The sequence below is a fragment of the Notechis scutatus genome, unplaced genomic scaffold, assembly GCF_049901735.1.
Source record: "Notechis scutatus isolate UNSWTSFEM ecotype Mainland unplaced genomic scaffold, rNotScu1.2 NSCUSCF38, whole genome shotgun sequence".
Classification (NCBI taxonomy): domain Eukaryota; kingdom Metazoa; phylum Chordata; class Lepidosauria; order Squamata; family Elapidae; genus Notechis; species Notechis scutatus.
This window is the reverse complement of record NW_028263156.1, coordinates 129,690-152,535: the sequence shown is the minus strand read 5'-3', so window position 1 is coordinate 152,535 and position 22,846 is coordinate 129,690. Positions and strand designations below refer to the sequence as shown.

Below are 22,846 nucleotides of genomic sequence, written 5' to 3'. Positions count from 1 at the left end.
CTCCCAAGCAATCATAGTTTCTTTAACTTGTTCTTCTTCTAGTTTAGTTTCTAATAAATATCCATACAATTTTTTAATCACCTTTTCATCAGTACCTGTCTAAATCTTATCTAAGTCAATTTGTCATAAAATCCTTCTGTTTTGAGATCTTTATCATACCTTGAATGTATTTGCGCATATGAAAACCAATTCATCTTTATACCTTGTTCCTCTAGATTTTGCATCGATTTAAGTTCACCCTTTTCATTCAGTATTTCCCCATATCTAACTGATTGTTCCTTCTTATATATTATAGGATAAGAAAATGCTTCTATAGTCGATAACCAGACTGGAATTTTCAAATAGCATTGTCTTTTAGTCTTCTCCCAATTTAACCACAAAGACTCCTGTATTTGGTGTCTTCTAAAATATCCCTGTGTTTTAGTTCCCTTGTACCATAAAAAAGCATGCCACCCCAACAACAGATCATGTCCTTCTAATGTCAACAATCTAGTATTTCTTAATGTTATCCATTCCTTGACCCACATCAAATTTGTATCTTGGTAATACAACTCCCAATTAGGCAAACCAAATCCTCCTCTAATTCTAGCGTCTTGCAAAAGTTTTAATTTTATTCTCGCTTTCTTACCTTGCCATATATATTTCAACACAATTTTGTTTAAATCTTCAAAATAGTCTTTTCCAAGCCTAATTGGAATTGTTTGAAACAAATATAAAATTCTGGGTAATATATTCATCTTGATTGTTGAAATTCTCCCTATTAATGACAATTGTAGATTTTCCCATTTCGTCAAGTCTAACACTATCTGCTCTTTAAGTTTAATATAATTGTTCTCTTTTAATGTACTACATCTTGCTGTAAGATATATTCCCAAATACTTAATCTTATTCGTGACTTGAATTTTCAATAGATCTGCCAATTCTTCCTTTTGTCTTGATAACATATTCTTTGTCAAAATCTTTGTCTTATCTTTATTAATTTTCAAACCAGCCACCTTGCCATATGCCTCTATCTTTTCGAGCAATTTTAGTGCTGTTTCTAAAGGGTCTTCTAAGATAAAAACCAAATCGTCCGCCAAGGCTTGCAATTTAAATTCTTCCTTTTTAATTTTCATTCCTCTTATACTCTTTTTGTCTCTAATATTTCTATTTAACACTTCCAAAGTTAACACAAATAGCAAAGGTGATAGTGAGCACCCTTGTCTTGTTCCTTTTCTTATATTAATGGAGTCTGTCAATTCTCCCTCTATCATCACCTTTGCCGTTTGTAGTATATGGCTTCTATTGCTTGAATAAATTTTCTGGCAAACCCCATCTGTTCCAACAATAACAACATGAATCGCCAATTCACATTATCAAATGCCTTTTGTGCATCCAGAAATATCAAAGCCATTTGCTTTTCAGGGTGTGCTTCATAGTATTCCAAAGTATCCAAAATTACTCTCATATTATCTTTGATTTGTCTCTTTGGCAGAAATCCATTTTGATCAGAATGAATAAAGTTATTTAGGTATTTTTTTAAGTCTTTCTGCCAATATTGAAGCAAAAATTTTATAATCTGCATTTAGTAGGGAAATAGGTCTATAGTTCTTAATCTGCAATGGATCAGTCTCTTCTTTTGGAATGAGTGTGATGTAGGCTTCTGACCATGATTGGGGTATCTTCTTCTTTAACATAACTTCATTCATAACTTCTAGCAATGGAAGATTCAATGCTTCTTGTAGTGTTTTATAAAATTCTGCAGGAAGTCCATCTGGGCCTGGTGCTTTTCCATTATTTTGCTTAAGTGCTTCAGTTAACTCCATCATTGTTATATTGCTTTCTAGCATTTTTTCGGTCTCTTTAGGTATCTTGGGTAAGTTAGCATTCTGTAAATACTGCTTAACTCTTTCCTCATCGATATTCTCTTGCTTATATAATTTCCCGTAGAAATCTCGGATAATTTCCTTCTTTTCTTTGTTGCCATGGCAGATTTGACCTTGGTCATCTATTAACTGCAGTATTTTCCTTGATTCTTTCTCTTTTCTCAACTTATATGCTAACCATCTACCTGGTTTATTTGCATCCTCAAAGTAGTTCTGTTTAGCACCTCTAATTTTCTGTGCTAATTCTTCTTTCTCTATTTGACCCATTTCGTGTTTAATTATATCCATTTTTAGCTTAATGTCCTTTTTCTGTGGCTTTTTCTGTAGCTCTTTTTCAAGTGTTTTATGCTCATCTTCTAAAACCTTAGTGGCTTGCCTTTTCCTAATATTCCTTTTCCTTGTATAATTTATTATCAAGCCTCTAGCATATGCCTTCATTGTATCCCATACATTCTGAATTGATGTATCTTCTTTTTTATTTTCTCTAAAGAAAAAGGCCAATTCTTTCTCCATCCGCTGTGTAAAGTCTTTTTCCTTTAAAATAGTATTGTTTAGCGTCCATCTCAATCTTCTTTTTTGTCCTTTCCATTTGACTGTCATTGGATTATGGTCTGCCCAAGAACTTGTTTCAATATTTACTTCTTGGATATTGGATAGTAATTCTGTTGACATCCATATGATATCTATTCTGGACCATGATAAATGTCTATTTGAATAAAAAGTATATTGTTTAGTTTTGGCATTTCTTTCTCTCCATGTGTCTTTTAAATTTAATTCCTCAGCCATTTTAAAGAAGGATTCTGGGAGAATCTTTCTGTTTTGCTTTGTTGTTGTTGCTGCATAGTCCAGTTTATTGTCTACAATTCCATTGAAATCTCCTATCATAACTATATCGGCATAGTCCAGTTCAATTAATTTCATATGTAATTTTTTATAAAATTCTTCTTGTTTATCATTCGGGGCATAAATTGCAATCAGAAGTGTTTTCATATTATTGTCCATTATTTCCACCATTAATACTTTTCCATCTTCATCATTGTAAATCAATTTTGCTGGAGTGGTCTCTTTAATATATAAAACCACTCCTCTTTTCTTACATTGGGTCAGAGAGGTAAATATTTTCCCTAGTTTTGGCTGTACCAACAGTTGTTCATGTTGTTTTTTGATATGTACTTCTTGTAGACAAATTATATCAAATTTTGTTTTCTCTAATTTGTGAAAGGTTTTCCTTCTTTTAACAGCTGAGTTAAGTCCATTTATATTAATTGTGATCAATTTTTTTTCTTCCATGATTATATTTTATAGTTGGGTTTGGCAGCTCTCGTAGATCTTGGTTCACATTGTTCTTTGGTTTCCACCTGTCCACCTACTGCGCCTTCTTCTTTTTCAGTCTCCATTTGGTCATCTTGGAATTCAATTAGTGAAACCTCTTTTTCCGCCTCTTCCTCTTTCCTTCCAAAAAATTCTGAGTAAAATAATTCTGCTTTCTCAATTGAATCAATTCTGTGTCTCTGTTCTTGACATGCAAACATTAACCCTTCTGGGATCAGCCATCTATAATTCACCTCTTTTTTCAGTAACATTGAAAGATGGCTGGAGGAGCTAACGAGGTCTTGGAGAGATTTTGTCAGAGGGTTAGGGAAAACCACCACTTCCTGGCCTTCCCTCTTGTGCTCGTAAGCAGGACAGAAAAACCCAGCCAGGGCCCATTGGAGGGGTGGCCCTGTGGGCCCTCTTGGCCAAGCTAAGTTCCAAGCCGAACCTGGAATTGCACTCAGGACACCCACTGGAGGCCATGCAACCCCCTCCCCAATGCAGGAGGCAGTGTTGCTGCACCCTCCCATGCCAGCCTGTCTGTGAGAATGCTGTACCAGCTGCAGTTTCTGCACAGTCTTCTAGGGGAGCCCAAGGGAGAGCCCATAGCAGTCGTCAAACCTGGGGTAGGGGGGAAGCACAAGGGTGTGGAGCATGGAACTGGGGCTCTCCCTCAAAAAGGTGGTGTAGCAGCCAAACCTGGACAAAAGGATCCCTGATTTCAACTAGGTCTGAGTGGCCCTGACAGTGGGAGGGGCCAGATTTCAATGCAGAGAACAGTCTGAGCTCCTTCCCCAATGACTCTCCTTGCCTGGGGAGGAGGGGAAGCAGATGACCTGCCTCAATCTCTTTCTCCCCCCTCCTCCTCTCTTCTCCCCCCTCTTCCTCCTCCCTCTTCTTCCCCTCCTCCTCCTCCTGCTCTCTATTTGCCCCTCCTCCTCCTCCTCCTCCTCCTCCTCCTCTCCCCTTTCCCTCCTCTTCTCCCCCACTTCCTCCTCCCTCTTCCTCCTCCCTCTTCTTCCCCTCCTCCTCCTCCTGCTCTCTATTTGCCCCTCCTCTCTCCTCCTCCTCTCCCCTTTCCCTCCTCTTCTCCCCCTCCTCCTCTTCTCCTCCTCCTCCTTACTGTCCAGCAATTCTTCAGCCACCAACTCCAACTTTAATGGGGAGGAACTGGGGCTGCTCCTGGCTGAGCTCTGACACCTTCAGGTAGAAATAGCACAGGGAGCGCCTGGGGTAGCCTGGAAGGGGAGGGGGTGAAGGCAGAATTGTGTGTGTGGGGGGCGTGTTCTGGCTTACACCTCTATTTCCTGTCTGGTATATTATCCTTCACCGTGGCAATGACTTAATGTTATGTGTCGGTGTCTCTGTTGGGATGCTCTGCCAAAAAGAAGGTCTGGGGGGGAGGGGTCGTTGGAGGAGGAGTCTTGCAAGAAGAATGAGTAGGGCCTCCTCAATGTGGCTGCATTCACACAATAGGCGTAACCAGGTCCTTTGCTGGCTAAATGCTAGTGTCCCTGTTTGGCAGAGAGCTGGTCTAGAATTGAAGACCTTCAAGGTCCCGCCCATATCCTGTTTCTGTTTCAAGTTCTGTTTCACCTGAATTAATAAGTAAAATAATAAGCATAATAACCACCATAACAGTAACCCTAGTTACCACCATGATCATCCTATGCCACGGATTAGGCTCCGGGTTGTGGGCCAAGTCAGGCCCACTCTTCCCCCTCCCCTCCTCTCTCCTCCTCTCTCTCCCTCCTCTCTCCCCTCTCCTCTCTCCCTCCTCTCTCCCCTCTCTCCCCCTCCTCTCCTCTCTCCTCCTCTCCTCTTCCTCCTCCTCTTCCCCCCTCCCCTCCTCTCCTCCTCCTCCTCTCTCTCCCTCCTCTCTCCCCCTCCTCCTCTCTCCTCTTCTCTCCCTCCTCTCCCCCCCTCCTCCTCTCTCCTCCTTCTCTTCTCTCCCTCCTCTCCCTCCTCCTCCTCCACCTCTTCTCTCCCTCCCCTCTCCCCACTCCTCCTCCTCCTCCTCTCCCTCTTTCCCCCTTCCTCCCTCCTCCCCTCTCTCTTCCCCTCTCCTCCTCCTCCCCCTCCTCTCTCCCCCTCCTCCTCTCTCCTCCTCATCTTCTCTCCTCCCTCTCCCTCTCTCCTCTCTCTCCTCCTCTTCTCTCCCTCCTCTCTTCCCCCTCCTCCTCTCTCCTCCTCCCTCTTCTCTCCCCTCCTCTTCTCCCTCCTCCTCTCTCCTCTTCTCTCCTCCTCCTCTCTCTCCTCCTCCTCTCTCCTCCTCTCTCTTCCCCTCCTCCTCCTCCTTCTCTCCTCCTCTCTCTCTCTCTCTCCCTCTCTCTCCTCTCCTCCTCCTCTCTCCTCCTCCTCCTCCTCTCCCCCTCCTCCTCCTCTCCTCTTCTTCTCTCCCTCCTCTCTTCCCCTCCTAGTCTCTCCTCTTCCACCTCTCCCTCCTCTCTTCCCCCTCCTCCTCCTCTTCTCTCCCTCCTCTCTCCCCCTCCTCCTCCTCTCTCCTCTTCTCTCCCTCCCTTTCCTCCTCCTCCTCTCTCCTCCTCCTCCTTCTCTCTCCTCCCTCTTCATCTTCTCTCTCCTCTCTCCCCCTCCTCTCTCCTCCTCTCTCTCTCTCTCCTCCTCTCTTCCCCCTCCTCCTCTCTCTCCTCCTCTCTCTCTCCCTCCTCTTTCCCTCCTCCCTCTCTCCTCCTCCTCTCTCCCTCCTCTCTTCCCCTCCTCCTCTCTCCTCCTCCTCTCTCCTCCTCCCTCTTCCCCTCCTCCTCTCTCCTCCTCTTCTCCTCCCTCCTCTCTCCCCCCTCCTCCTCTCTTCTCCTCCCTCCTCCTTCCCTCCTCCCTCCTCTCTCCTCCTCCTCCCCTCCTCTCCCTCCCCTCCTCTCTCCTCCTCTCTCTCCTCCTCTCTCCTCCTCCTCCTCTTCTTCTCTCCTCCTCTCTTCCTTCTCCTCCTCTCTCCTCCTCCTCTCCCTCCTCTTCCCCCTCCTCCTCCCTCTCTCCTCTTCTTCTCTCCTCTCTCTCTTCCCCTCCTAGTCTCTCCTCTTCCACCTCCTCCCTCTCTTCCCCTCCTCCTCCTCTTCTCTCTCCTCTCTCTCCTCCTCCTCCTCCTCCTCTCTCCTCCTCTTCTCTCCCTCCTCTCTCTCCCCCCTCCTCCTCTCTCCTCTTCCACCTCTCCTCCTCTCTTCCACCTCTCCCTCCTCTCTTCCCCCTCCTCCTCTTCTTCTCTCTCCCTCCTCTCTTCCCCTCCTCCTCCTCTCCTCTCCTCCTCTTCTTCTCTCCCTCCTCTCTTCCCCTCCTCCTCTCACTCCTCCTCCTCTCTCCCTCCTCCTACTCTCTCCTCTCTCCCCTCCTCCTCTCTCCTCTCCTCTCTCCTCCTCTCTTCCCCCTCCTCCTCTCTCCTCCTTCTCTTCTCTCCCTCCCTCTCCCCTCCTCCTCCTCTCTCCTCCTCCTCCTTCTCTCCCCTCCTCTTCCCCTCCTCCTCTCTCTCCTCCTCTCTCTCCCCTCTCTTCCTCCTCCTCTCTCCTCCTCCTCTCCCTCTCTCCTCTCTCTCTCTCCTCTCCTCTTCCCTCCCTCCCTCCCTCTCCTCTCCTCCTCCTCTTCTCTCCCTCCCTCTCTTCCTCCTCCTCTCCCTCCTCCTCTCTTCTCTCCCTCCTCTTTCCCTCCTCTCTCCCCTCTTCTCTTCCTCCCCTCTCCCCACTCCTCTCCCTCCTCTCTCCTCCTCCTCCTCTTCTCTCCCTCCCCTTTCCCACTCCTCCTCCTCTCTCCTCCTCCTCTCTCTTCTCTCCCTCCTCTTCCCCTCCTCCTCTCTCCACCTCTTCTCTCCCTCCCTCTCTCCATTCCTCCTCCTCTCTCCTCCTCCTCCTCTTCTCTCCCTCCCCTTTCCCCTCCTCCTCCTCTCTCCTCCTCCTCCTCTCTCCCTCCTCTTCCCCTCCTCCTCTCTCTCTCCCTCCCCTCTCCTCTCCTCTTCCTCTCTCCTCCTCCTCCTCTTCTCTCCCTCCCCTTTCCCTCCTCCTCCTCTCTCCTCCCCTCCTCTTCAATCCCTCCTCTCTTCCCCCTCCTCCTCCTCTCTCCTCTTCTTCTCTCCCTCCCTCTCTTCTTCCCCTCCTCCTCCTCTCTCCTCCTCTTCTCTCCCTCGTCTCTCCCTCCTCCTCCTCTCTCCTTCCCCTTCTTTTCTCCTCTCTCCCCTCTCCCCCATTGAAAAGGTAGTTCAAGACCTTTTGGTATTCTAGTTGTAATTCCTATTTGTATTTATATTTATATATTTATATTTATGTATTTATATATTTATAGTTGTAATTCCTATTTGTATTTATAACAACGAATGCGAATGTAGAGTCCATACCTCCCTCTCCCTGTCTCTTTTGATTAAATATTCTCTCTCTCTCTCTCTCTCTCTCTCTCTCTCTCTCTCTCTCTCTCTCTCTCTCTCTCTTTAATTTCCTGTTATCAACATCTGAGACACCTAAACAATACAAGGCTTTGTGGCTTCTATGGGACAATATAACACGTGGTGTTTAATTTGTCGTCAATTCTAAGTAAAATGATAAACATCTAGTAAAAGCCACGAGACCATGTTTACAAGCCAGGAAGAAGCCTCCTCCTCCTCGTCCTCCCTCCTATACCCACCCCCAGTCGGTCAAAGGCGGGGAGCCTCCAATCATCTCCCTCTTGAGGAGGAAACAGAGAAACAAACTCAGGATGGCGTGTCTTTCTTTGAGTAGTGCAGCTTCCCGGAGCTGAAGTCTCCATACTCCATACTCTGCTGTGAAACTCCAAGCAGCTCCTGTCCTGCTGGTCCTCCTGGCAGGTGTATGCAGAGTCAGATGGGAGGGGGGTCAGGTCCACAAGCAGCTGTGGGAACCCGGAGGTCCCCCACACCAGATGTGCCCAGCTGTTTCCAGGGCCAGCCAAGAGTTGCCTAAGAACTTCCTTCAGGGTTCATCTCAAGACCAGCAGTGGGATTCAATTTTTTTTTACTACTGGTTCTGTGGACGTGGCTTGGTGGGCGTGGCAGGGGAAGGATACTGTAAAGTCTCTATTCCCTTCCCCTCCTGGGGGAAGGATATACTGCAAAATCTCCATTCCCTCCCCAGCCCACTAACCTGCTTTTCAGCTCTGTTCTGTAACTTCCACAATTCCCACCGGCGCTGGAATGCTGAGAAGTGGCTGAAATGCTGCCGGTGAAGGAATGCAAAGGGAAAGCAACAGCAGCAGAGGGAGCAGCAGCGGCGGTGCCAACGGTCTTGCGATTTAAAGTGCCCTGCTGAGGCCGCACATCCACACTGACGCCGCCCACCTGCTGACCCGGCCTGCAACCAGCACCATGCCTAGGTCTGTAGCAAAGGTGTTTGCCTGGGGTAGGGAGCCCTCCGCGCTCCACCATGGCGAGGCAAGGCTTGGCTGCCCACAGGGCGCTCCTAACGGCAACAAAGAGGACAATTTATTTTCCAAAGCACCACAAGGCAAGACAAGAAACAATGGATGGAAACTAATCAAGGACGGAAACAACCTGGAATTAAGGAGAAACTTCCTAACAGTGAGGTCAATTAACCTGTAGAACAGCTTGCCTTCATGGATATCATGGGTGCTCTATCACTGGAGGTTTTTAAGAAGAGACTGGACAGTCACTTGAGATTGTATAGGTTTTCCTGCTTGAGCAGGAGGTTGGACTAGAAGTCTGTCAAGGTGCATGCCAGCTCTATTCTGATTCTAATTCTGAATCTAGACTCCCTGTGATTGGCAGGCGAGGAGGTTACAATCAAGGTCAGATTACCACCAGCTGGCTGGGAATCCTCCCCCCTCCCCCAGAGGAACTGTGGGAGCACCTTAACCAGATATGGGCCTGACCATTTATTTTGAAGATCAGCCAATGGATGCGGGAACTTCCTCCTCGTGTTTAAAGCAAGGGTCTTCAAACTTGGCAAGTTTTAAAGCTTGTGGACTTCAACTCCCAGAATTCTTGAGCTAACATGACTGGAGGAGGGATTCTGGGAGTTGAAGTCCACAAGTCTTCAAGCTGTCAAGTTTGAAGATCCCTGGTCTAGCATGGGAGCCTTCAACGTTGGCCATTTAAAGACTTGTGGACTTCAACTCCCAGAATTCCTGAGCTAACATGACTGGAGGAGGGATTCTGGGAGTTGAAGTCCACAAGTCTTCAAGCTGTCAAGTTTGAAGACCCCTGGTTTAAAGGCATAAACCTTCCCAGCAGATGTGAAAGCTGGCTGCCCACTTGTTACAGGGGAGGGGGCTACTGTGTGACAGTAAAAATTTGGAGGGGCTGGAACTGCAGTAGAGACTGCCTAATTCTGCTCTCTCTTCCCAGGCTCGCACTCCCTGCATTATTTCTACCTGCGACTATTAGAGCCCAGCCAGGAGCTGCCTCCGTCCTTCATTAGGGGCTACCTGAATGACCCGCCCATCATTCTCTTTGACAGCCTCACCGGGAGGGTAGAGCCTCTGATGCCCTGGATGGAGGAAGTGGAGAAGGAGACCTTCCTGCCCCTCAAGTGGGTCTTTAGGAGTGAACTGGAAAAGCTGTCAAGACAAAACCATTCGACTGACGGTGAAGCAAAGGGTGTACCACAGGGGTGGGATTCAAATTTCTTAACAACCGGTTCTGTGGGCATGGCCTAATTTATGAGTGTGGCTTGGTGGTCATGTGACTTGGTGGGTGTGGCTTGCTGACTGGCTTGGTGGTCATGTGATTAGCTGGGTATGGCTAGGTGGTCATGTGACTGGCAAACCAAGGACAAGTGGTCCTCGCTTAATGGGCGATTGCTTAACAGGTGTTCTAATTTACGATTTACCTCCCCAGAGCTACTTGATCTGTTTTTGGAGTTTTGATAGCCACACACACTCACACTTTTAACCCTGCTATTGTATGATTCTGTAAGGATCTCCTGCTGGAGGAAGGGATTGGACTAGAAGATGACCTCCGAGATCCCTTCCAGCCCTAGATTGCTGTGCTGTTTCAGAGTCTTCTGGAGCCAGGGTTTGTGTCTTTCCTTCCTCTCCTTTTCTCTCTCTCCCCCTTCCTCCATGTATCTATCCATCCATCTACCCATTCATCCATCTCATTCACTTTCTTCTCCCTTCCTTCCTCCCTCCTTCCTTCCCTTCTTTCTTTCTTTCCCTTCCTCCCTCTTTCTTTATCCCTTTCTTTCCTTTCTCTTCCTTTCTCTCTTCCCTTTTCTTTCTTTTCCTTTTCTCTTTCTTTCCTTTCTTATCTCTCTCTCTTTCTCTTTCTCTCTTTCCCTCTTTCTCTATTTGGTTTTAATAGTTCTGATTGTTTTAATGATCTTGTTACATGCTGGGTTTTTAAAAAAAATTAGTTCAGTTTTAATTCTAAGCAAGAGGAGTCATGGTTCAGTAACTTCATGATGCTGGAAATGGTCTTTGTTCCAGTGGTTTGAGTCCTAGCACTGCATAATGGGATGAGCTCCTGTCACTCGCCTCAGCTTCTGCCCACCTAGCAGTTCGAAAGCATGTTCCATGCAGGTAGATGAGGAAAAGAAAAAAAGAAGCCTTGCCCTTTAAGGAACAGGCAAAGTTCTTTCCTTTTGTGGATTCAAAATTCCCAGCTGGGAGAAATGCAAAATGATTTGGTCAGCTGCGTTGAATGTCAGAATCAGTTTATTAATAGGAAGGCAGGTAAGAACTCTCACAGCATTCCTAGGATTAATCTAATAAGTGAGTAGGAAAACCTCTCCTGTTGTGACTCCAGGATTGGAATCTGCTCCTTTGGCAGATGTGAGTTCGAGCGAAGAGGATATGGCAGGGAAATATGAGCCGGCATTGCTGAGTGACTTGGATGGTAGCCAGGATGAGGAAATGGATTTAACAAGGAGAGATGAACCTGATTTAATAGAGATGTCAGGACCTTCGACCTCCTCTGGTTCTTTCTCTGAGCAGCAGCCGGGAATGGCTAACAAGGAAAACATGCGAGAGTTTTCCAGCGAAGAAAGAGAACTTGGAGAAATCATGGCTTGACGTCAGAAATAGATGGAGGTTGAGACGTCAATCTCAATTAGGAAGGAGGCGTTGAGCCAGTGACTAATTAAGGAGATTAACAGGCCCCATAGAGGATAAAAGGAAACAGCTTGGCTGGTGAAATTCGCCAGAAGCAAAGTGACTAATGGGAGTGAAAACATGAAGCAAACTCTTTGAGGCTTGAGAATTACTGCCACGTCAGGATTGCCGGACAGAGTGTGGATTTACTGCTGTGTATTGGAAATACTTCAGCAGTTCTCTTGTGAGGGTTTGTTTTTGATTTGAGATATTTCTGAAATGGCTGAATTTCGTTTTGCTCACCTGTAATTAAAGGGGAGACATAACACTCTCCCTTATACTTTTTCAGGTCCTTTGATTTGGAAGTGAAGTCTTTGATTTGTGTGTGTTGAATTTCTGTCTCTTTGAAATTGGGATCTTGGATTTATGGTCCTGATGCCTTTTGGTTTGCTTTTCACAAGTTTTTATAACTTGCCATCTATTTGATTTCTATGGGAAAGGATCTTAGCTAGTTTGTAGGGTTTTTTTCTCTGTGTATCTCATGCCTGTAATTTTCTCCTACCTTTGTTGTGAAAAATAAGCTGGCTCCAGCTATTTTAATAGCCCTACTTGGGCTGTTTTCCTAGAAGAGGGGGGAATTGTAACAACAATTTCCAACATAGATAAATCGGTACCACTTCGGTTGGGAAATGAACTGGCACTTCGTGAAAACAATCAGAATCCTGCAGGCACTGAACATTCTCGGTTGCAGTGCCCATTTGTGACGTGGCTTCGGTGGAAGGAGAGGGACCCAGATGCTGCAGGAAAGCCTGTCTTTTTGTTGCAAAGCTACCTCGCCCTCTTGTGGCACACCTTGGGAAGTGCACAAGCATCAACCGAACAGAGGCTAGCAAACAGGCAGCCAAGTACTCCTCTGCATTACTATTGTTGTCTCCTGGCTAATGTAACATCGCTGTATGTTAAATAAATAAATAAAAACTCTGTAAGCTATCCCCAAGTCATTTGTGATGGAAGTTAAGTCTATTTAAACTGAAAAAATACATTTATAGAGAAATGTTATTTTGTATCTGAAAGTAATTTGTTTCTGTCTTGTCCTTAGAATTATTGAGTTGTACTACTGCCATTTTTATGGAGCCCAAATGGCAGTCCAATCTTTTCTTGAAAGCCCCCAATGATGAAGCTCCCACAATCTCCAAGGGCAAGCTGTTCCACTGGTTGATTGTTCTCACTGTCAGAAAGTTTCTCCATATTTCCAGGTTGAATCTCTCCTTGTTCAGTTTCCATCCATTATTCCTTGTCTGGCCTACAGGCGCTTTAGAAAATAGCTTGACCCCTTCCTTCCTGTGGCAGCCCCTCAAATATTGGAAGACTGCTATCATGTCTCCCCTGGTCCTTCTCTTCCCTAGACTAGCCAGGCCCAGTTCCTGCAGCCGTTCATTGTATGTTTTAGCCTTCAGTCCCCTAATCATCCCAGTTGCTCTTCTCTGTACTTTTTCTAGAGTCTCAACATCTTTTTTATAGTGTGGTGACCAAAACTGAATGCAGGACTCTAGGTGTGATCTTACTAAGGCTTTATAGAGTGGTATTAGTACCTCAGGGGATGCAGTGACTAAGATGCTGAGCTTGTCGATCAGAAAGGTAGCAGTTCAATGGTTTGAATCCCTAGCACCGCATAATGCAGTGAGCTCCCATTACTTGTCCCAGCTTCTGCCAACCTAGCAGTTCAAAAGCATGTAAAAAATGCAAGTAGAAAAATAGGGAACACTTTAGTGGGAAGGTAAGTGTTCTGTGCACCTTTGGCATTTAGTCATGCCAGCCACATGATGTCTTTGGACAGTGCTGGTTATTCGGCTTTGTAATGGAGATGAGCCCCCCCCCCCCAAGCCGGAAATGACTAGCATGTATATGTCAGGGGAACCTTTACCTTTATTAGTTGATCTTGATTGTATTTCTCTGTTAATGCAACTTATTAACTTATTATAATGATGTTCACCTGTTCTCTGCAAAGCCTCCTTTCCCTAGTCCAAGTACCTCTGTACTGCAGATGCTAAATATGGGTCTCCTCCAGAGAGTGGCCTGGTTCTGGGATCCCTCTGACCCATGTTATTGTTTCACCTGAGCACTTGCTCTGGGGCACAACTGCCACCCAAGGGAAAGGCTGCTCCTTCCACCTGATTGTGGTCCCTGCCCCATAGCTGTAAAGCCAACAATCCTGGTGAAGATGGTGTCCTTACTTCTCTCAGCCACCCATCATCTGTCAAATGTGTAGCCCTGAAAAAGATGCAGCAGCTGGAGAAGGGTCCAATTCCCAGAGGTGGGAGCAAGGCTGAATTGGACCCAGAGGTGGTATTCAGCAGGTTCTGACCAGTTCTGGAGAATCGGTAGTGGAAATGTTGAGTAGTTCGGAGAACCGGCAAATCCCACCTCTGACTGGAGATTTTACAGTATCCTTCCCCTGTCACACCCACCAAGCCACGCCCTCAGAACCAGTAGTAAAAAAAATTGAATCCCACCACTGCCATGATTGACCAGGCAGAGAATCCATATCAAATGAAGGCACTGCTGCCACAGATTTGCAGGAGAGGAAACCAGATTTGGGCGGGTTTCATTCTTAGGTGGGGTTTTTGGAGGGCAAGATGGAGATTCCCCCCCATTGATGAGATGCCCAGCAGCCAAGCCTCTCTTGGTGGAGGCAAGGAAGCACAAGGAGGAGCCTTGTGGGTGAGGAATGCAGTCTGCCTCATGATGCACTTGGCTGCTTCTCCAACCTCCTAGATGCACTGTGACGTCTAAGATGTCCAGAACTCCCACTTCCAGGAAGGGTGCAAAAACAAGGAGCAAGATTAGAACAGAACAGAACTGGAAGGGACCTTGGAAGTCTTCTAGTCCAGGGGTCGCCAAACTTTCGGACCTCAGGGACCAGCAAACATCCTGCAGGCCACTAATATGAATTTTGACTGACGGTGGCTTGCTGACATTGGTGGGAAAGTCAGTCCCATATTCCAGAGCTGCAGAAGTCACAGGACTGGCCCTTTGGACATCCCAGAGCAACTGCTCCTCCACCTGGGTGCACTGGACTGCCATGGACTGGAGGAGCTGCTCGGGGGTGACCAAAGGGCCAGTCCTGTGACTACTGCAGCTCTGGAATGTGGGACCGACTTTCCCACCAATGTCAGCAAGCCACCCGTGGTAATTTCCTTCCCCCGCCATTGGTCTTACCTTCCAGTTCCAGCTTGCATGGTTCTACTCAAGGTAAGGTTTGCACTTGAAGGGTGGGGGCCAGCAGGTGGGCAGGCCATGTGGATGGCGCAGCCTTGTGTTCCCGCGCAGCCTGGATTAATTTCTTTGGGGGTGACATTTCTCTCTGGATCACCAAAATGTTCTCGCTGACCACCAGTGGTCCCTAGCCCACTGGTTGGCGACCACTGTTCTAGTCCATCCGTCTGCTCAAGCAGGAAGCCCTACACCATTTCAGGCAAACGGTTGTCCAATCTCCTTAAAAACTTCCACCGTTGGAGCATCCACAATTTCTGGAGGCAAGTCATTCTAATTATTAATTCTTGACTGTCAGGAAATTTCTCCTTCGTTCCAGATTGCTTCTCTCCTTGATTAGTCTCCATTCCATTAATCAGTGGAACAACTTGCCACCAGAAGCTGTGAATGCTCTAGCACTGGAAGTTTTTAAGAAGAGACTGAACAACCATTGGTCTAAAATGGTATAAGGTTTCCTGCTTGAAGCAGGGGGTTGGACTAGAAGACCTGCACAGGTACAGTATAGGTGGTACCTCGCTCACCAGTAGTAACTCTGAGAGGTATCTCGGAGTCCTAGTGGACAACCACTTAAATATGAGCCAGCCGTGTGCAGCAGCTGCCAAAAAAGCCAACACAATTCTGTATAAATACAGCCAACACAAGGCTTTACAATCAAGATGACATGAAGTGTTAATACTACTTCCGGTTTGCAGGGCTTCGGCGACAGGCAGGAATCCACGATCGTGTGCGGTTTCTGCCTGGGCTCGCCGCTGGAGCACCCCGAGCCAGCTGGCTTCAGGGCTAAGCCACCCCATAGAGGTGGTGAAGAGGGGGGGAAATCGCCAGCAAGGTCAAGGAGAGCCGCATCTCTCCTCCTCAGCTGGTCAAACTCCCTTTCCCGAAGGCGGTACGATGATGGTCAGAAATGGCCACCTCAAAGAAGCACTCAACCAGAAAAGAAAGTGCAGGAGGAAGATAAGAAGTGAAAGTTTTGGCTGACTGGGATAAAAAGCAACAACTAAGGTACCCTGGAATTTAAATTTTATAAAAGATAACATCATTCCCAAAGAAGAGTTGGAACCAGCGAAAGAAAGTGAAAAGGGAAAGTTTTTTTTTTTTCTTCACTCTCCTTCCTCACATTGACAACGAAGAGAGCTGAATAAAAAATCGGAAAAATCCACTTTGGCACTAATAGGTAATTAAGCTGAAAACATAATTAAATGCCAAAGGGACAATAAAGATTTCTGGACACTAAAAATCCTTTTTTTCTGTAAGGAGGAAGGGAGAGGAAAAGAATAAGGGCAGGATCTGGAAGGAGGAGACTGCCTGGATTTCAAAAGAACTTTTAATACTACTTTATAATGCCTTGGAAAGGCCACCCTTGGAATACGGCATCCAGTTTTGGTCACCATGATGTAAAAAAGATGTTGAGACTCTAGAAAGAGGGCAGAGAAGAGCAACCAAGAGGATTAGGGCAGGGATCCCCAACCTTTTCGACGCCGCGGCCCGGTTCCGGCATCAGCTGGGTGCCACGGCCCGGTACCAGCGTCAACTGGGCACTGCCATCTTTTTGACGAAAAAGCGCTTCCGGTGACGTCACGAAGCGCTTGTCAAAAGAGGGCGCTAGCGCTCGGTGAGCTTTTCGGCAGAAATGGCTTTCTACCCGGAAAAGCTCACCGAAGCGCTGGCGCCGCCATCTTTTTGATGAAAAAGTGCTTCCGGTGAGCTTTCTACCCGAAAAGCTCACCGAAGCGCTGGCGCTGCCATCTTTTGACGAAAGCGCCCGTGAGCTTTCTACCCGGAAAAGCTCACCGGAAGCGCTTACCAAAAAGATGGCGGCGCCCAGCAACCAGCGGCCCGGTAAGGCTTGTTCCACGGCCCGGTACCGGTCCGCGGACTGGCGGTTGGGGACCCCTGGATTAGGGGACTGGAGGCTAAAACATATGAAGAATGGTTGCAGGAACTGGGTATGTCTAGTCTAATGAAAAGAAGGACTAGGAGAGACATGATAGCAGCGTTCCAATATCTCAGGGGCTGCCACAAAGAAGAGGGAGTCAAGCTATTCTCCAAAGCACCTGAGGGCAGGAGAAGAAGCCATGGGTGGAAACTAATCAAGGAGAGAAGCAACTTAGAACTAAGGAGAAATTTCCTGACTGTTAGAGCAATTAACCAGTGGAACAACTTACCTCCAGAAGTTGTGGATGCTCCAACACTGGAAGTTTTTCAAAAGATGTTGGATAACCATTTGTCTGAAGTGGTGTAGGGTTTCCTGCCTAAGCAGGGGACTAGAAGACCTCCAAGGTCCCTTCCAACTCTGCTATTCTGTAATTCTGTACATTGCTTCTTGTGCCATCAGGGGCTTTGGAGAATAGATCTACCCCTCCTTCTTTGTGGCAGCCTTTTAAATACTGGAAAACTGCTGTCATGTCCCTTCTGGACCTTCTAGAACTCAATCCATTTGTAAGCTTAACTTGGTTTGTTCACACACACACATACACACCTCACATTAATTTAAGGAAAATGGAACCCTTCGGATTGAATGGCCTTGATTTCGCCAAGAGGCGAAACTAGAAGCAAGGCGAAAAGTTTCTCTGGAGCAGTCCCTTCTTTCCTGGAGAACTTTGGGTCCCATCTCTTGGAGAAGGCTCCATGACTGATGTTGCAAGACAAGCACAGGGAGTCCAGAACACCCTCGGTCCATCAGCGATGCCGAACAGGGCCAGGCTAAAGAGCTGCCGAGCATCCATCCAGTTGCCAGCAGAAGTGCCTGGCTGCCCCAGCTGTCTCCATCTTCCCAAACGGAGCAGAGTCCCACAAGGTTTCCCCACAGAAGTTCAGGCTTAAGGGTCATTTCCCGGAGGGCTCACACAGGCTCACCCCACCCAAGGGAAGATGGGCGTTGACCCTGTCACCTACCACTTCTTGGACCGGTGGACAGTTCTAAGGCAGCGTAAGAAGATCATCCTTGCCTCCATTTCTTGATTTCAAACATTACTAGAAAACGCGAGCTTTTAGCATGACCTTACAAGTTTTGACATAACAATTTTTATTATAAAAAGTGTACAAAGTATAAAACTATAAAAAGTACAAAAATAGTTATGCACATTGGCTTTGTTATCAAAAAGTGGGAACCCGCGAGAAATTGCCATCTCTTTATTCCAGGGCTGTTTCATCCACTCTGCGTGAAGAAAAACCTTGAATGAAGGAGAAATCAGGATTTTTATACCCTCTGGGCCACTGTGATGTGGATCTGATTAGCTGACAGTTTTGGGGGAAGGAGGGAGAGATTGTGAAATGAAAAGCACATTATCCTTTGTTGTAAAAACTGTCCTTTTCAAAGTTGGAGGAAATATAAAAGGGAAGGATGGTTTAGATCAGGGGTCGCCAACCTTTTGGACCTCAGGGATCATCAAACCCATAATTTTAAATCCTGCGGACCACTAATATGAATTTTGACTGACGGTGGCTTGCTGACCTTGGTGGAAAAGTTGGTCCCATATTCCAGAGCTGCAGTAGTCACAGGACTGGCCCTTTGGTCATCCTGGAGCAGCTCCTCCAGCCCATGGCAGGCCGGTGCATCCAGGGGGAGGAGCAGCTGCTCTGGGATGACCAAAGGGCCAGTCTTGTGACTACTGCAGCTCTGGAATATGGGACCGACTTTCCCACCAACGTCAGCAAGCCACCCTAGGGTGAATTTCCCTCCCCCGCTATTGTTCTTACCTTCCAGTTCTAGTTTGCATGGCTCTACTGAAGGTAAAATTTGCACTCGGCCAAAGAGTGCGGCCAGCAGGTTGGTAGGCCATGTGGGTACGCAGCCTTGTGTTCCCACGCAGCCTGGATTAATTGCTTTGAGGGAGGTGCTTTGGGGCGACATTTCTCTGCGGACCACCAAAATTTTCTCAGCCCGGTCCACTGGTTGGCGATCACTTTAGATCAAGGGTGTCAAACTCAAGGCCTGGGAGCTGGATCCAGCCCATGGGGTTCTTAAATCTGGCCTGCAGAGCCACCCTGGAAATAATGAAGAACCAGCCGCCGCAGATGTGGTATTCAGCAGGTTCTGATTAGTTCTGGGGAACCAGTAGTGGAAATTTTGAGTAGTTCGGAGAACCGGCAAATCCCACCTCTGACTGGCCCTGCCCCATCTATTCTCTGCCTCCCAAGTTCCAGCTGATTGGCTGGGTCTTCTTTGGTTCCCCTGCACAGGAGAACGGGTTGGGGAGGGAATGGGGATTTTACAGTATATCCTTTCCCTGCCACGCCCAGCAAGACACGCCCACAGAACTGGTAGTAATTTTTTTTGAATTCCACCACTGGGTCGGTGGTGCTTCTGCCAGTGAAAACAAAGCTCGGGAGGGTTGCAGGTGGCTCTCCTGATCTCCGTTTTTGCTGGCAGAGGGTTGCAGGAGCCCGTTGCAGCTGAAAATGGAGCTAGGGAGGCCATTTTCGCTGGCAGAGCACCTGCGCCCTGACTCAAGTGATGTCGAGCTGGCCATGCCCCCTCAAGTCAAACACAACCCTGATGCTGTCAGCTTTGGAAGCCATATTAGCACCAGACGCTTCCATGCTGCCACATTCTTGAGCCTGGGAAAATGGGAGGGGGGAGTTTCTTGGAGGGAATGTGGTTAGACATAATAGCATTCTTTTTTAAAATCAAGGTCATGTTATTTCTGCACTTGGCTGAGAGGACGTCTCAAGCTGGGACGGATGGTGATTGGGGCATGTGATGCCCTGAGAGGTGCAGGGGGTGCATTTGTAATATTTTACTTATTGAAGGGAAAGTCGGAACTTTCAGATTCAGGATTTCCCAGATGTGCCAGTTTACTACTCTAATAAAAGGAACCTTTTGTCTGGAGTTATTGGTTGGATTTGAGGTTTTCTGGAACACTGACAGATGTGTCCCTCAATGAAATCAAGTTTGACACCCCTGGTTCGGATAATTTGGGGGGGGTGTCTCATAGGGAGGAAAACTTCCTGGGTTTTTTCTTTTTAACTTTCTGAACAATAATTCCCTTGTTAAGGTTGTGCAAATAAATGTGTGGATGAGCTTGGCAGACCAGAGGAAGAGAAGCTTCTTACGAAACAATTGCAAAAGAGAGGAGAGGTGCCCAGAATGGGTTAAAAGTTCAGTGAAAGAAACTACAAAAGGATCTGCCTTAATGAATCAAGCTGTTAAAAGTGGCAGTTGGAGAAGTTTGTACTTCTCCTCAGGCTTTGGCAAGATTTTGCTTCCTGCCTGGCTTAACAGGTGGGCGGATAGGCGGTCCTTGAGCTAAATTCCAAGAAGGCAGGTATGGACAGAGAGATTTGTAGAACGAAATGGTTACTTGGGTTGCCCTTCCCTTCTGCCTCTTTATGGCAGGATGTTTATAGAGATTATCAATCATCCAGGCTGTCCCAAATGTGCTTCCCCTCCCCTCCCCCCAAAAGGCAGCTGGATTTTCTTTGGTTTTTTTTTTCTCTTCAAAAATGTTTTGCTTCTTGGCCAAAAACCTTAGAAACTGAACAACTGAACTGAACTTCGAACTAAAGAAGGAGGTTCTTGGGTTAGACACGAAACATTTCCAAAGTGGGGAAAAAAACCAAAAAAACCAAGGAAGTCCCTTTGGAAGAAATGTCCTTCTGGGTTCAGTTCCAAGTGGGAAGAAAGATACTAGAAACATGGAGGCTGATTGGAAAGATGGTTCATTGGTGAAGCAGAACCACCAAGCATGTGTGATTCTGGGCAGCTGACTACATGGAGTGGAGAGTGAGATATATTTATACCCTCTGTTGGGCTTTGAACTTGCTTTCTGTTCCTGGGGAAAGAAATGTATCTTAATTGGTTGCTGTCAGAGGTCACCACTAGCTTTGTAGGTTGTCTATGTGCTAAGTTTGGTTGAATCAGCAATAGTTTGCTGGGTGGTGCAGTGAAGGGCAATTGAGTGGCTCTGCCTGAAGGAGGTAGGTCTTTGTTATGTACAGTAGACTGGCCCAGGCCTTAATGGCCCATTAACAAAGGTGGGAGTGGGGCTGAGTTTCTGCCTCTCTGAGTTTCTACCTCTCTTTTAGGGGAAATATTCTGCCCTTTTAGTATATCCTAAAATTTTTCATTTTTCTAGGAGGGGGGTGGGTTTTAACTTCCTACAAAAGAAAACAACAACAATAGAAAGTCCAGTTGTCTGTTGGGAAAAAAAGAACTTTTGGGTATTTATGGGAAGGGGGTTTTTTGGAGGGAGGGTCCTGGCACCCATCAGCACCAGGGTATTTCCAGTTCACTTACGTTTCCAAAGGAACATCATCAAAGCCAGCAACAGGACAAGAGGGATGATCGCCAGCAGACCAAATCTCTCTCTGGCTAAAGGAGGAGAAACACATTTCTGATTAGAGCACAGAATAGTAAGAGTTGGAAGGGACCTTGGAGGTCTTATACTCCAGTGGTCGCCAACTGGTGGGCCAGGGATCACTGGTGGTCCATGAGAAAACTTTGGTGGTCCGCAGAGAAATGTTACCCCCAAAGCAATTAATCCAGGCTGCGCGGGAACACAAGGCTGTGATGCCCACATGGCCCGTGGGAACACAAGGCTTGTGTCGCTTGTATTGCGAACAAAATGAGGTAGTGAGGGAAGGGGGGAAAGGGTGGAGACTCCTTCCCTCAAAACGACGCTATAGAGCACTGCACACCAGAATAACTAGATACAAGAACAGTTTTTCCCAAAGGCCATCACTCTGCTAAACAAATAATTCTCTCAACACTGTCCAACTATTTATAAAGTCTGCACTACTATTACTATTAATCTTCTCATCCCTCCCCTCCCACTTGTGACTGTATGACTGTAACTTTGTTGCTTGTATCCTTACGATTTATATTGACTGTTTCCCAGTATGATTTGACTCCTTATTGTACCCTATGACTGTCATGAAGTCTTGTACCTAATGATTCCTGACTCTTAATGAATGTATCTTTTCTTTTATGTATACTGAGAGCATTTGCACCAAGACAAATTCCTTGGGTGTCCAATCACACTTGGCCAATAAAGAATTCTATTCTATTCTATTCTATTCTATTCTATTCTATTCTATTCTATTCTATTCTATTCTATTCTATTCTTAGTCTAGTCTACTTTACGATGAAGTTCCCACAACTTCCAAGGGAAAGCTGTTCTATTGGTTGATTGTTCTTACTGTCAGAAAGTTTCTCCTTATTTCCAGGTTAAATCTCTCTTGTTCAGTTTCCATCCATTATTCCTTATCTGGCCTTCAGGCACTTCAGAAAATAGCTTGACCCCTTCCTCTCTATGACAGCCTCTCAAATATTGGAAGACTGCTATCATGTCTCCCCTGGTCCTTCTCTTCACTAGACTAGCCATGCCCAGTTCATATGTTTTAGCCTCCAGTCCTCTAATCATCCTGGTTGCTCTTCTCTGCTCTCTTTCTAGAGTCTCTACATATTTTTTATAGTGTGGTGACAAAAACTGGATGCAGTACTCTTGGTGTCGCCTTACTAAGGCTTTATAGAGTAGAATTAGTACCTCACATTGCTACCAACCTGCCTTCCATTGAGGACTTGTATACTGCACGAGTCAAAAAGAGGGCTGTGAAAATATCCACAGGCCCCTCACATCCTGGACATAAATTGTTTCAACTTCTACCCTCAAACCGATGCTACAGAGCACTGCACACCAGAACAACTAGACACAAGGACAGTTTCTCCCCGCATACCATCACTCTGCTAAACAACTACCGGTAATTCCCACAACACTGTCAAGGTGTTTTACAAAGTGTTTTACTAAAAAAACTATTTATTAAGACCGTATTATTATTATTATTATTATTATTCTCATCCTTCCTATTACCTATCTCCTTTTCTACTTATGAGTATAACCTTGTTGCCTTTGTTTTTACAATTTATATTTTTTTATTTAGTCTCCTAGTATGATTGCTTATTTAGTGTCCTATGACTATCACTAAGTGTTGCATCTTATGATTCATGAGGAATGTATTTATGATGCCTATGATCATGATTTATCACTTATACCTTTTATGTACACTGAGAGCTTATGCACCGAAGACAAATTCCTTGTGTGTCCAATCACACTTGGCCAATAAAGAATTCTATTCTATTCTACATGATCTTGATTGAGTCCCTCTGTTAATGCAATTTTAAAAAGCATTGGCTTTTTTGGCTTCTGCTGCACCCTTTTTGCTTCCCTTACAACTCGTATTAATAATGTTTCTTTCTGGAAGCCATTAGCCACATGGAAGCCAAGAGCCATATGGCTCTTACTGGAAGGTTGGGATGTGGGGCAGTGGTGGGATTCCAAAAAGTTTTACTACTGGTTCTGTGGGCGTGGCTTGGTGGGCATGACAGGGGAAGGATACTGTAAAATCTCCATTCCCACCCCACTCCAGGGGAAGGATATACTGCAAAATCACCA

The 22,846-nt window shown here is 46.3% G+C and overlaps 1 protein-coding gene and 1 long non-coding RNA gene across 3 annotated transcripts in view; one reads left to right on the top strand and one right to left on the bottom strand.

Moving 5' to 3' along the window:
• LOC113428448 (major histocompatibility complex class I-related protein 1-like) overlaps positions 1-22,846 on the top strand; it is a 56,936-nt gene that overhangs the window by 6,000 nt on the left and 28,090 nt on the right. Inside the window, exon 3 of the mRNA XM_087948914.1 lies at positions 9,496-9,735. Coding sequence (XP_087805040.1) covers positions 9,496-9,735 — 240 coding nt within the window. The remainder of the gene's footprint in view (positions 1-9,495; positions 9,736-22,846) is intronic.
• Positions 17,455-21,042, bottom strand: LOC148128502 (uncharacterized). 2 transcript variants are annotated; one of them, XR_015746355.1, is made up of 2 exons: positions 20,692-21,042; positions 17,455-17,690 (listed from the first exon to the last, which is right to left on the bottom strand). It is a non-coding gene; the product is annotated as an uncharacterized LOC148128502 (long non-coding RNA). The 2 variants fall into 2 exon arrangements; XR_015746356.1 differs by having other exon boundaries at positions 17,455-17,626.